Source organism: Priapulus caudatus, unplaced genomic scaffold, assembly GCF_000485595.1.
Source record: "Priapulus caudatus unplaced genomic scaffold, Priapulus_caudatus-5.0.1 Scaffold454, whole genome shotgun sequence".
In the NCBI taxonomy this organism is placed as follows: domain Eukaryota; kingdom Metazoa; phylum Priapulida; class Priapulimorpha; order Priapulimorphida; family Priapulidae; genus Priapulus; species Priapulus caudatus.
The window spans coordinates 38,285-51,368 of record NW_014577515.1 but is presented as its reverse complement, the minus strand read 5'-3'; the positions used below and the strand labels follow the sequence as shown (position 1 = coordinate 51,368).

The window sequence follows — 13,084 nt, the reverse complement described above, 5'->3', positions numbered from 1 at the left end:
GTCATCGCTATTCATACTCTCCTAATGTATTATTACAGAAATGGAACGTGACATAGGCCTACATCTACTGTAAAATGGCTGAAACTCGTTCCAAGAATGACATTATTTTACTGAAACTCAGACGGTTAATTTTGGACGCATTCCCCATGATTATTTTTCTCAAAATCCCCAAAGTCTTATCACTGCTCACGAAAGTCAAATCTTTGCTTTATACAAAATTAGATTAGACCTATTGAGTCGGGATATTGAATTTTCACGGGGATTGAATGGGGGGGGGGTGCTGAAACCCGACCGGAAGTATATTCCCGATTTTGTATAAGGGGTGAAAATATGCACGTTCTGAGTAAAATATATGTTTTATCAAAATTTCAGGAGGAGACGATTCCAGTGCTGTAGTTGTCAACGGGGGGTCAGTAGCACGGGGCGGTCGCCCCCCCCCCCTATAATTTTCAGGGCAAATGTATTTTAGCCTAGGTAAGTCTGCACTGGTAACCCCAGTGAGGACATGTACATAGATCAGATTTGGTAGTAAGTATTTCAGTCTTTGGTGTCCCCAAAGGTAAAAATACTCAACTGAACAGTGATGTTATTGGGATGAAGATTGTTTAATAGTGCTGCCTCATAGTGCAGGAAATTGCATCGAAGAGGTGTTACTTTCAACAAAATCCCCCCCCCCAACACACCCAAACAGGAACGCACCCAAACACGCCCTGAAGGAGCAAAAATCCTGATATTCTATAAAGATGTCCAAAATTGATTGCTTTTAGATTGCAACTTTTTAACAATTCCACAGTGGGAGGGGGACACCCCCTCCAACACCCCCACCCCAGGCGCTTCGTGCCCTTCAGCTCGCATGATTCGCCCCCCCCCTGGTTGTGTGTGTGTGGGGGGGGGGTGCGTGTTATTAAACCTCTGGAATCCAAAGAAAAATTACCCTAGAATTCACAAAGTTGCACTTACAATATCAATTTTCTTCAATTCCCTCAAAAACGGCCATCTTTAAGGTTCGAAATTGCTAAAATCCAAGAACTTCCGGGGGCTCCGCCCCCTGGACCCCGGGCAAGGGCTCTGCCCCTGCACCCTCCCAGGGGCCCTAGGGCGGGCACCTAGACCCCACCCATTAAGGGTTTTGCGCCAAGGAGCTTGCGGTGTGCGCTCATCGCGCACACTCTTCATATACATTGCGATGGAAGTAACAGCGAAATCATCCCCCCCACAACTGAGGACCTGTCTACGCCACTGGCCTATTCCATTAGCGGTCATATCAAATCATTGACAACTACGTAAACAGAAATGTACTATATATGGAGTCGTAAGATAAATACAGCCTCTCCTGAGTAATTACTCATTATGGACTAATGAAACAATAGAGAAATAATTATGAAGCCGCCTTTTGAATGTAGTTATGAAATTATAATTATGGTATGTAGAAAAAGAAATCTTAGTGAAATCTTACCAAATCTCGAACGCTACGTGTCATGCTTATCAAAGCCTGAAACCACAGTATATATACCACTATAGTCACTAAGTGTAATGATTGGTAAACAATACCCCATTGAACCACTTGTAGACATAACATGATGTAGTACAACGGTACACTGAAACGCGTAAATTGTTTGAGTTCATAATGGAAAGCATACACCAGAATAAATAACGTCATTAAACAATTATACTCGCCTATCGCAAACGGAAATATGTCATGTTTGATGACTCCAATGACATCATTACAGAATTAAACATAGTTGAGATACAAGGTTATGCAGGATGAAACATGATTAAAAAGTATAAAATGCAAAAAATTCACTTTTTATATATAACATAATACACTTATAACATAATACACATATAACTGTATGAACAAACAAATTTTGGCACAATGTGATTTTAATCTTTTACTAACACAGGTTTGCAATCAATCACATCTGCAGCTCTTACGGGAAGTCCAGTTTCAGTCGGTAGCCATACCTAGCCAACACCGTCTGTTGGACGCTCTCCACAGTTTGATGCAGAGCCAGCCTCCATGCATCCGCTTGCTGCACCTTAACCAATCTGAAACGAACGACAATAGCGCATACGCGTGTACAATAGCTATATAGCCGCTTTACAGAAATATTACCTCTACATGTTTACGGTTGCCGAAAGACTGCTACTCATACCGTTCGTCACAAATGCGCTTAATATTAGACTACATATCAAAACAGGTAAGAAATTCCAGACTATTTAGGCATGGAAAATTTCTAATAGAATGTTTTATCTCTGTGATATCATGATATATTGCATACATATTGTAAAACGCGTTTAGTAAATATTTATTTCAATTCTATTACACAACAAGTGCCGCGGAGCGACAGCGCTCATCTAACGTCTACTGCGGTGACTCTGTGGTGGAGTGGTGGGATTCTAGTAAACCCTGTTAGTCCCAAATGTGTTCACATACACGCCGAAACAGTGGAAAGCATGGTATCAGGAACCTTCTCAAAGGAATGTTCATTGGGATCGTTATGATTGAGAAGGTTGTGCGACGAGATGTGCCGCACGTTTAAGTGTCTTAAGGATTATAGATGAAGCTCCATCGGTCTAGCGTAGTAGCAACAACTTATTTGCAAGGATAGAACAGGGTAAGCACTCATCAATTTACCTATCGCAAGCACTAACGCCTACTATACAGCCACTAACAGCCTAAAAGTAGAGAGCCTGCACTGTAAGGAATAATGCCAGGCCAAAAACTACACAGTACTATCACCACACATGCGACTGGCATTGGCCACTGGCCAGCTGGCATAAGTTACATGTAACAAACTAACAGTACAGAATGCCATAAAATTATTACAAGTTAAGAGCATAAAAACCTTCTTCAACAAATTACTAGCAAATTATGATAACTAATAGCAAAACTAGCCAAACTATAGCAACTATTATCTACGTAGCAAACCGGCCAGTCAAATTTTCTAAGCAGTAAACAAAATCCATAGATTAACCCCTCCTGTGAGGGTCAAAAAGTGTATCGACACTTAACTCTTTTCGCATGTCAGACAGAAGAGTACATTCAGCGTCCTTTCAATAAAGCCATCCAAGATTCTAGGGTCCGCTGAAACAAAAAAGTTTTCAATCGCTCCGTCAGACCATGTCCTCAGAAATGTCTAAATCTGCCCCTGTGCGCCTTGACCTTTGACCTGTGACCTCCAATTTCGCCACAGTGATGGCTTTTCCTACCATGTGCTATACACGACTATCACGAGCGTTTAGATTTGAGGCCGCAATTCTGCATTTCCTACCCTATACTTAAGTCTCGACGGAGAGGATGCTCCCTTCTTTTAACCTCTTGACCTGCCTTTGGACCCCCAGCTTCGACATCCCAAACTCGTTTTGACGATCCCCGACGTCCCAAACTATCGTAACCGTACGTCAGCTGGTAGATTTGTGCCCAACTGTTGACGAACGCACGCACGGACGCACGGACAGACGCACGATCATGCGATTCTACAAGCTGCACCTGACTACATCAGATGAGCTAAAAATTATTGTTCAGAGGACATTACTGAGCATTAGCTTTGTACACAGAATACGTATGGACAACGTACACTATAACAAGACACTTTACCGGCTTACCTGTAGAAATACTTTAGCATTTTATCTGCCATCTCTAAATTCATATGTCCAACAAGTTCTTCCAGGTACGTAATGAACATCTCGATATCCTCATTCACTGGTTCTTAAAACACAAAGGATATTATTTTGTAATATTATTACGTTTTTTTTCTATTTGAGAATTAATATTTTGTGTGAGCTGTAATTGTTGACTTAGTTTCAATGACAAGTATCTGTGCAACCAGGTTGAACCTGCATGGTGTGTCTAAACAGTTATAATACCATAATATAATCGTAATATGGAGTATAGGTGTAATACCACACTAGATATTATCAGATATTATTGTGATCACCTCTATCACAATTTGAATCTCATCCTTAGCCTAGTACCTGCTGTACTATCTGTCCACTCCTTTATTAAAGAACGCACTTCTTCCCGACCAGTAGCACCGCACAGGGATGGAATTGGTAATAAAGCAGAATTTTTCTCCTCGACCCTGCCTCTTTCATTGTTGTTACTAGATGGAATTCCCACGCTAGCCTCCGGGTGTTTTTCTTCACTCTTCACAGCCTGTGCAGGTTGCTGTATCTGCAGGCACATAGACAGGTTACAGCTATGCCAGAATAAGGTGTTAGGTCATTTAAAATGTATTCCTACTTACAGTATATACTTACAGTGTTTATCATAGCACTGAGTGTCAATTGACCTTTCTGCATCTTGTGCTTTTTGGGGCTGGCTCCCGACTTTGTTTTCCGGGGGCTCGACTTCTTTCCTTGTACTGGCCTTCTAGTCACTTTGCTTGTCTCATTTTTGGCAGACGAATGGACAACCTGTCAAATTTTTCTGTTACTTCTCCATTGCTTGTTACGATTTAAAGGTGTAAAACGTAAAATCGTTTGCACCATAAATCTAACACATATCGAATATTATTATCTAGAATTTCCTAACTTTAGAGGAATCCAACTTTTTAAATCCTAGACATTTACAATTCAACCAACAACAAGTTACTTACCATGAGTCCTCCCTTGGTTAAATATATATACTTGTCAGGTATGAGTAGTACTTTGGAAAATGCATAAAAACTATGGAAGATCATCAACAGTATCTTACCTTCTCAGTGCAAGCTGCCATTACTTCCTTTCTCAAATCTTCAGGAAGTGCATCCATGAAGCTTTGATCAATCTGTAGTAGACAAAAAAACAGTTGACATAAGAGAAATTTATTCGTATATATTCTCACAACATGACCATGAAGCTAGTGCTTTCGCCGTGAAGCTAGCAACATGAGTACCCACGTATATTGGTTCAATTCTCTTACATTCAGTCATTTAAAGTAATTGCTGGCAGAAAAGTAAAATTTAATAAAGGTATGTCATTTTTCACTTACCATGGAAGGATAATGGCTATCAGAATTAAACTTAATAAAACTGGAAAATTAATCAAAAATATATTTAAGCTACCTGTGATAGATTAGGAAGTTCAGTAGTAACCTCAGTTCTTGTTGTTGGCTTTTGATCACATTTGGCATGTGTTTCAGCATGGACGGAAATGCCAGCTGATGGCACTTTCTGAAGCAGTTCTGACGACTCAATCTCTATTTAAAAAAACAGTAATATATAGTAAAAAAACGGTTCATACCACATAGTAAAGTAAAAGAACAAAATTCTCAGACAGAAAGGCAAAAATGCTAGTCAGTGTAGCATGAGTCAAATTGATTCATTTATGAAGATAAGATATGAGACATTCAAAAACTATATATCATAAAAATAAGGATTTATGAAAAAATTGAGTAAACCTTTGTGATGACTCAGTAATAACGTACACAAAAAGCCTATTAGCACAGAATGACAGATCACTCTTTGTTAATTTATCTCCTTCAGCATGTAGATTTAGCAATTATGTTGGAGTTGATCATATCATGTGTGAGGAAGAGAAAGAGCCTACTGAGTTACATTACATGATACAGGCTGGTAGCTTGGAAATACAGAACCTTGTAGATCCTTCCGTCGCTGTGCTTGCTGCATTTCTTTCTCGACTTCTTCCCTGATCTCTGCAGGCAATTCAGCAAGCACTGATGAATCAACCTGCAAAACACAGAATTATATATATTTTATATCATAATATAATATAATATAATATAATATAAAATAATATAGTATATCAGATATCCTTACAGATCTTTAGCTAGCACCAATATGCCCTTAATTTTCAACTATGTAAAATTATATAGAAGCCTAGCTCCTTTAAGAAATATGAAATTGCTGCACACATAATATAATAAAAACTGATATTTGTACTTCCATGCTATGTCATACGAATGACAAGCCATACCTGGGATACTGACAACATTTGATAAGCTGGTAGTGTGGTACTACAGTTCCTCTCAGAAGAAGTGGGCTGCATGGACACACTGGATGAAGTTTCTGGTACTTGAGCACTGGTACTGGCTATGGCTTTCTTCATAAAGTTCAGTATAGAGTTTGCAGGGCAAGCTGCCTTTGTACTTGGCTCCAGTCTATGCACCTGAATACCCATCTGAATAGAGACATGCAGTCAATATTTACCAAGAAATCCAATTCTCAAAACAGTCAATGCTAGAATGCCGAGTACTACTTTTTTGATAACTAAATGTGGTTATGTGCATTAACCATTGCATTGTTCCTTGTTATTGTTATTGTTATTGTCATTGTGCATTGTTCCTTACATACATTATATTACAACAACAATATGATACAAAAAGTTGCAATTAGAGCACATGACTCACCCCTCTGACATCAGATGGAACGACCTTCATTGTCTTTAACAAGTTAAGGGACTCCTTCCTGATAATATCAATGCTATCTGTTGCTACGGGAAGTGTAACCGACTTTGCAAAGTTGTCACAAACACCGTGGCCCATAAATTTAGCAGACACAACTGGAGCATCTGCTTTTCTTCCCTACAAGAATAATTAAGTAGCTGTCATAAAAGATGGTTAACTATGTAAAACTTTAAATTGAAACCATGCATGCTACACCATACCATACCAAAATCATGCCAAATGGTCAACCCATGACTATGTTTTAATTAATAAAGATATTTCTACACAGCCATCTGGACATATTAATGTGTTTATGAAGAACTACACATAATAAAATGAAAGTCAAATTAAATTAATTAGGCAAACCTTGAGTTTTAACGTGATGGACTTTCCCTTAGACTGCACTTCCTTTAGCCTCTTGCACACCTCAACTGCCAACTCTGCAAGAAACTTGTCCACTTCTTCTTGCTGTAAAAACAAGTTAGTACCATCAGAAGAAAATAGGCGCAATCACAAATGCCAAAGAAAATAGATGTCTAATGAAGTTCGCTCACGTTAACCCATTTACAGTTTTTAACAAATGTTTAGGTGACTAAAATTATTAGAAAAGTTTAATTCAGAAGCACAAGTGAGCAGGAAGCAGCGATCCCTGTACATTCTAAATACTTCTCATCGGTTGACTACATAATGACATCGCAAGTGGATACGACTTTTGCTTTGCACATGCTCAGATACATTCCATACAAGCTTACTGCTGTAAATCTCATTCCGTAGTTGATTTCTGCTGACACCGACTTCCGGTCCTTGTCCGTCCTGATTTCGCGACTATCCTCACCACGGCAAAACTGGTACAGATTCCTGCCAGACTTTGGTCCACACTCCTTCTGCAGCATGCCAAGAGAAAGCTGCTGCAGCTCACCACAGGTTTCAGCTCCGAGTGCCTTAAGGCGGCAACCCAACTTCCAACCGACACCTGCAGTAAACAAGATTGCACGTTACAATGCTAACGCGTATGAAATTAATATCAAACACGTGCATGAAGATTGTGGAATAAGCATCACAGCTCATCTTGCCAGCACAAAGTTGTGATTATGATTAATGTGTAGAAAATAAAACTATGTATCCGGTAGAGTTGTACGTATTATATGACCCCAACTCTGTTGCCATTACTGACCAAAAGCAATCACTATCACGAAATGTGAGGCAGTGGAAACACCGACCATGTAACATGCAAATAGGTAAAAAGTGAGCACAATAAGTTTACACGCCTGGAAGATCTTTCAATGCTTGCCCATGGATGAAGGCAGGCACTTCATCTGGCTTTACCCAATGTTGTCCATTCGGCTTTGCGAGGCGAGTAGCCAGTCTGGCAATGAGGATGCTGGGTCCAAGTCCAGCCGATGCCCTACAGCCTGTCTGCTCCGCAATCTCATCACGCATCACCTGCGCATCACCAGAGAGAACTTTTGTATATAAAAAATTAATTATCGAGTATTATAATTGACAGTGAAGATATTGAAAGACGAGTAGTACTGTAAGTTTGGAAATTTTGTTCGGAATAATTCTACATGTAAAATTCAACAGTCAATCACTATATCCTTCAGAAAACTTTCAGTAACCCACTTATGCTCTAATTTCCTTCTTGTAAGTTACTACTGACAATATACTAGTAAGATATGAAGTTAGAATGCCACTGCAACACCAGTGCCCTTCTGTTTAGTTACACAATCTTATAAACAATGCTGGTGATAAACATGTTTATCCAACAAAATGTACTTATAATAGTTATATGTAATGTATCAATACAAAATTAAACGTTTAAGTATGAAGTGTGCACAGCTTTGTTTCTAAAGTATTTTTGTCATCTTCCATCTCCGATAAATAGCATACTCGATCAACTGCCTTTCATACCTGAGCTATGTCCAGTGGACTGATGCCAACGTCTTTCGACAGCTTGCTAAGGTCAACAAACAGCTCATCACAACTCATTGCTTCTATGTCATGTGTGAAACTGAAAATAAAACCTCTATATTATATAGCCTGTAGACTCCTCCGTTTTCTACCAAGTACAGAAGTAACAGCAGATTAGAGATTACTATATTCAGGACACAATACGAAAAACCGTTTACAAGGATCAATTTGAATAATCAAATCACTACAAATAATTTTGCAATAAATATGTGTCATTACAATAAGATACGCACAGGTGTCTGTAATGAGCATTCTTACCTGGCAACTATGTTGTAGAGACTTTTGGACACCATGCTGTACCTCTCAAAGTTGTAGGGAATAGTCTGCAGGTTCGGACATAGTCTCCTAGCCTCTCCCATGAACATGCCATTACGCACACCGAGCTTTCTTGCCTCATAGCTGCATGATGCAATCTCAGCTCTTGAGTAAAAATCTTGTTCACCTGCTGCTGCACAGACACATGCAGTGCATTGGACAGACACACACAGAGAAATTCCAGCATTAAATGTATGTAAACAGCTTCGTGCAACAAGCCCACAAAAGATTCACACTTGCAAAAATATGCAAAATGAATTCATGACATTCGTAACTCAACTATGTCAAAGTGAAACAAAGGCTAGCCGACCTTGAACGCACGAACTTGCTGAAATTCCACTGTCTTCTTAACTGCTACTAACGATATTACATCGACGACCTATTACGTTAATGAACCAGTGAACAGATACACTTACCTACACTACTGCTAGTGCATGCATTCTCAGCAGCTCTCTCCCTGCTGCCATACTGCTGTCCAGTGCATTTCTGCTCCCAGTACTTCCTCTCGTAGTCAGGATTCGCTCCGGTTTCACAACGGGATGGCGCCGGATGACCCTTTGAGTGAGTAACAGCTACCGGTTGCCCTACCAGCTCTGGCCGGTCGAGCAGGCCGACCGACACGAAGAAACAGTCCATGTCGATGTGCATGATCACCTTGCCCGGGTCATCGTGTGACGCTAGCCGACCGCAAAGCTTGAGCTCCTGCAACTTCTTTGCACCTCTAAACTCGCCACGGCCGGCGCTCCGAAGCTCTGTCACGTATCGGCGGAACTCTGTGCCCCACGTCGATATGTGGTGCAGCCGCGAATGCGTGTAGTACTCGGACACAAAGTTCGCATCGCCCGCCTTGGCGGTCGGCTTCTTTTTCGGGCTATCAGGGTTCTGCACCTCGATGGTGCGCCGTTTAACTGCGATGACATTAGGTTCTTCTTCTGATGATCTCTCACCACCCCAATCTGCATGATCGTCTTCTTTGCTATTTGGCGATGGTGAAATGTCGTACGACTCTTCCGAATCGACCGCATCGTGAACTTGGCCATCGTTGGAGGTGGCAGGCTCTGTACAGTCCTGCACTTTGGCTGGCTTAGAATCACTACCTTTTTCGTCGTCCCCGGTTTCACGGCTTAACTTTTCAGCAATGCATTTTTCTTTGGTTTCACCTCCAGTTGATATCATCTGCTGAAAGCCTAATGTGCCTTGTGATCCAGAAGGTGCTGCATACAACTGGTATGGGGTACATGATAGTAATCTGCCTGCCTCAATGCTGAAAAGGGATATATATAGCAGTAAAAAGATTTAAATGCTAGGCAGTAAAGATATAATAAAATTATACATATATATAGATATATATATATATTACCCAAGAAAGATAGACAAGAATATGTGTATATGTACCTCAGGCAATTCCATGAGTAAGAAAGTGGGTGTATGCAACTATCAGCAACTCTCATACGTGGTAAAAAAATTACACCGCAAAAACTACATGGTTGATAGACACAGCAAAGTGTGTATTGAATCGTATAGCAATTTTGATTTCAATGAACTTTACAGGGGCGTAATTTTATTGTTTTTATTACCTATCTAGGATCCATTGTGGTCTCACAATTTTCTTGTTACCTACTTGCCGGATTTTACTGTCAGCAAGGTTAGATGCAATGGTGTGGGTCACCTGGGCTACACTATAGTAGTACTGGAACCTGCCTCCATGAAGCTGCATCAACCTACGTAACTCGTCAGAAGATGGTTCTTAGAAAAAATGTAAAATAAAGAAAATTAATGCAGTGGAAGAACAGAAAGCTGTAAAGGCATGATGGTCGTGTACAAAAGCCATTTTATGATGGTGATCGAATGATTACAATGTATTAATTTTTACACTGCACATGTTACTGGTAGAATCTATTTACAACTATATAAGACTATAAGTTCACACACACATTGCCTATATTCATAAACATTAAACAACAATTCAATGTTTCTTCAGTAGACTATATACTTCACATACTCACTGTAATCCCCATAAACACTGTAATCCCCATAAACACTGTAATCCCCATAAACACTGTAATCCCCATAAACATGATATTAAATTATATACCAGTGTATCCATTAACGTAAATAGTTATTCCGCTAAAGATTTCTGATGCATTCCCTTCCTTAACAGCAGCAATAGCACACTCTTTCGACTCAAACTGTTCATTCAGCTTCTGCTTCTTTGCATTCATGTATCCACCCTATAAAAAAACATGCAATGCAAAATGTGAAATGTTGCCAACGTCTGGTGTGACCCAATCACAATCACATGCAGCCTGCTGTGCAAAATCCTGGCGAATTGAGATATTAACTTATATTATAGCTCATAGGGTCTATGTCCCCCAGGGTATACTATCGGAGGGGACCCTGCATGGGTACGGTTCGATATATCAGAACGTAGTACCCTGGTAACTATCTGATATGGTTAGGGTTAGGGTTAGGGAGTAGGCGTAGGAGACTCCCTAGACTCGTTAGTGGAGTAGGCGAGGTACGGTCCGGCATATTAGATAGTACCAGAGTACGTTCCGATATATCGAACCGTATCCAGGGTACCCTCCGATAGTACCCTGGGGGACATAGACCTTCTCAGCTATATTATAAGGGGTCTACACAGCCTCACATCTTCAACACATTGTCGGGTCTGGAATACAAAGTTGATACTCGTGACTACATGTAGTCTTCATCCCATGGATCCATATGTCCATGGTCCAGGATCCATGGTCCCATAGATCCACGTGCAGTGGCATAGCTTAATTTCTATCTGTTTACTCTAGAGGTTTTTCCACACTTCCTGTCAACTCACATAACGTTTCTCGGTCGAAATGAACAAACAACATCCTCAACAACGCCCCTCTCGATTTTAAAGGGGCTACTCCCACATTTACGAAAATGACATAGGTCTCAATCTCGCCATGCTCTCTAAGTTGAACCAATAAATCTCCGAAGTTGACTCACTCACTCACTTGACTCGTGACTCAGTCTGACTCTCAGTGACTGATCAGTGATCGCCCAATTCAAAATTCAATTCAATTCAATTCAATTCAAACACTTTATTTACACTTACACAAATTACATTTAGCAGAAACATAAAAATTAAAACTAAAACCGTAGTAAAACTTAAAAGACATAAGCATGAAACAAAATAAATTGATCGTGTATTAAAAGTAGGCCGTGGCTACGCGACTGGTTCCGGACGAGGAGCCGCTGGGCTACGCGTCCGGACATCCATCTCACACAGTGATCTTGCGGCATGCACACGCATGATTGCGCAACGGGACGCTCTGCTGATTGCCGAGTGTGTGTGTGTGTGTGTGTGTGTGTGTGTGTGCGTGTGTGCGTGTTTGTGTTTTGTGTGTTGTGTCGCTTCGCTGTGGCGTGTGCGTGTGTGTTGTGTGTGTGGTTGTGCCTGTGTGTGGGTGTGTGTTAAGAGTAAGAGAGATGAGAGCAAGAATGTGTGTGTGTGTGTGTGTTGTGTGTGGTCGTGTGTGGGTGTGTGTGTGGTGTGCGTTTGAGAGAGAGAGAGGGACGAGAGATTGAGAGAAGGATGAGAGAGAGGAGAGGGAATTCGTTTGTACTAATGTGTGTTTGTGGTACTGGCCACAAAGTAGATTGATGAAGACAGGAGCACGGGGAGGGAGAGGCTAGAGGTATGTGTGTGTGGTGAGCGGAGTTAAAAGAATAGAGAGGGCGTTATGCGTGATGGCGTGTAGTTGTGATGTATGAGTGTAGAGAGATGATGATGGATCCTGGGTGAACATCTTTAGTTGCTGTGATTGAGAGAGAGAGACGAGAGACGAAGGAGATGGGCGCAGAGAGGAGATGCAGAGAGAAGAAAGAGCTGTGCGTGTGTCGGTGTGTGTGTGAGGAGGATGATGCCCTGTAACGATGGGCCGTGGGTGAGAGAAAATTTGAAGAGTTGTGACGAATGTGTGATGAGAGAAAGGAGAATGAGAGAAAGAGAAGATTGTGCGCGATCAGCGTCTGCGCATGAGTGTTGTTTGGTGTGTTGGTATGTAGCAGATTGAGATGAGAGAGACTGAGATGAGAGAGAGATATGAGAGCGGAGAGCGAGAGCAGCGAGAGAGCGAGAGAGCCAGAGAGAGAAGTGTCAGAGAGAGAGAAGAGACGAGAATTAGAGAGGAGTAGCGCCACACATGGTAGGGAACACTTGTTGGCGTGTCGTTTGGGTTGTGTTGTAGTAATGTTGTGTGTTGAGGAGTAGTATGTAGTTCAGCGGCATGATGCGAAATCACTGTGTAATCAGGTGGATGTCCAGAGCGCAATGCTAGCCCTGTAGGCAAGGCGATCCAGGCGTCCGGACGGCGTAGCCCTCACTCATTCGCGATTAAAAGTATGCGGGACCAGTTACAGAGACGAAAC

The 13,084-nt window shown here is 41.2% G+C and overlaps 1 protein-coding gene across 4 annotated transcripts in view; it reads right to left on the bottom strand.

Moving 5' to 3' along the window:
- Window positions 1-1,015: 1,015 nt before the first annotated feature.
- LOC106810571 (DNA repair protein REV1-like) overlaps window positions 1,016-13,084 on the bottom strand; it is a 19,574-nt gene continuing 7,505 nt past the window's right edge. For 2 of the 4 annotated variants that reach the window (XM_014813959.1, XM_014813962.1), the window contains exons 2-18: window positions 10,770-10,905; window positions 10,252-10,420; window positions 9,091-9,938; window positions 8,618-8,807; window positions 8,300-8,399; window positions 7,657-7,831; window positions 7,141-7,361; window positions 6,755-6,856; window positions 6,353-6,526; window positions 5,920-6,123; window positions 5,579-5,672; window positions 5,049-5,182; window positions 4,700-4,771; window positions 4,264-4,419; window positions 3,979-4,177; window positions 3,610-3,712; window positions 1,016-2,049 (exon numbers count right to left, since the gene is read on the bottom strand). In XM_014813959.1, the coding sequence (XP_014669445.1) occupies window positions 1,932-2,049; window positions 3,610-3,712; window positions 3,979-4,177; window positions 4,264-4,419; window positions 4,700-4,771; window positions 5,049-5,182; window positions 5,579-5,672; window positions 5,920-6,123; window positions 6,353-6,526; window positions 6,755-6,856; window positions 7,141-7,361; window positions 7,657-7,831; window positions 8,300-8,399; window positions 8,618-8,807; window positions 9,091-9,938; window positions 10,252-10,420; window positions 10,770-10,905 (3,195 nt within the window). In that variant the 3' untranslated portion in view covers window positions 1,016-1,931. Of the gene's footprint in view, window positions 2,050-3,609; window positions 3,713-3,941; window positions 4,178-4,263; window positions 4,420-4,699; window positions 4,772-5,048; window positions 5,183-5,578; window positions 5,673-5,919; window positions 6,124-6,352; window positions 6,527-6,754; window positions 6,857-7,140; window positions 7,362-7,656; window positions 7,832-8,299; window positions 8,400-8,617; window positions 8,808-9,090; window positions 9,939-10,251; window positions 10,421-10,769; window positions 10,906-13,084 lie in introns of those variants that run through there. The other 2 variants (XM_014813960.1, XM_014813963.1) reach the window with 2 other exon arrangements.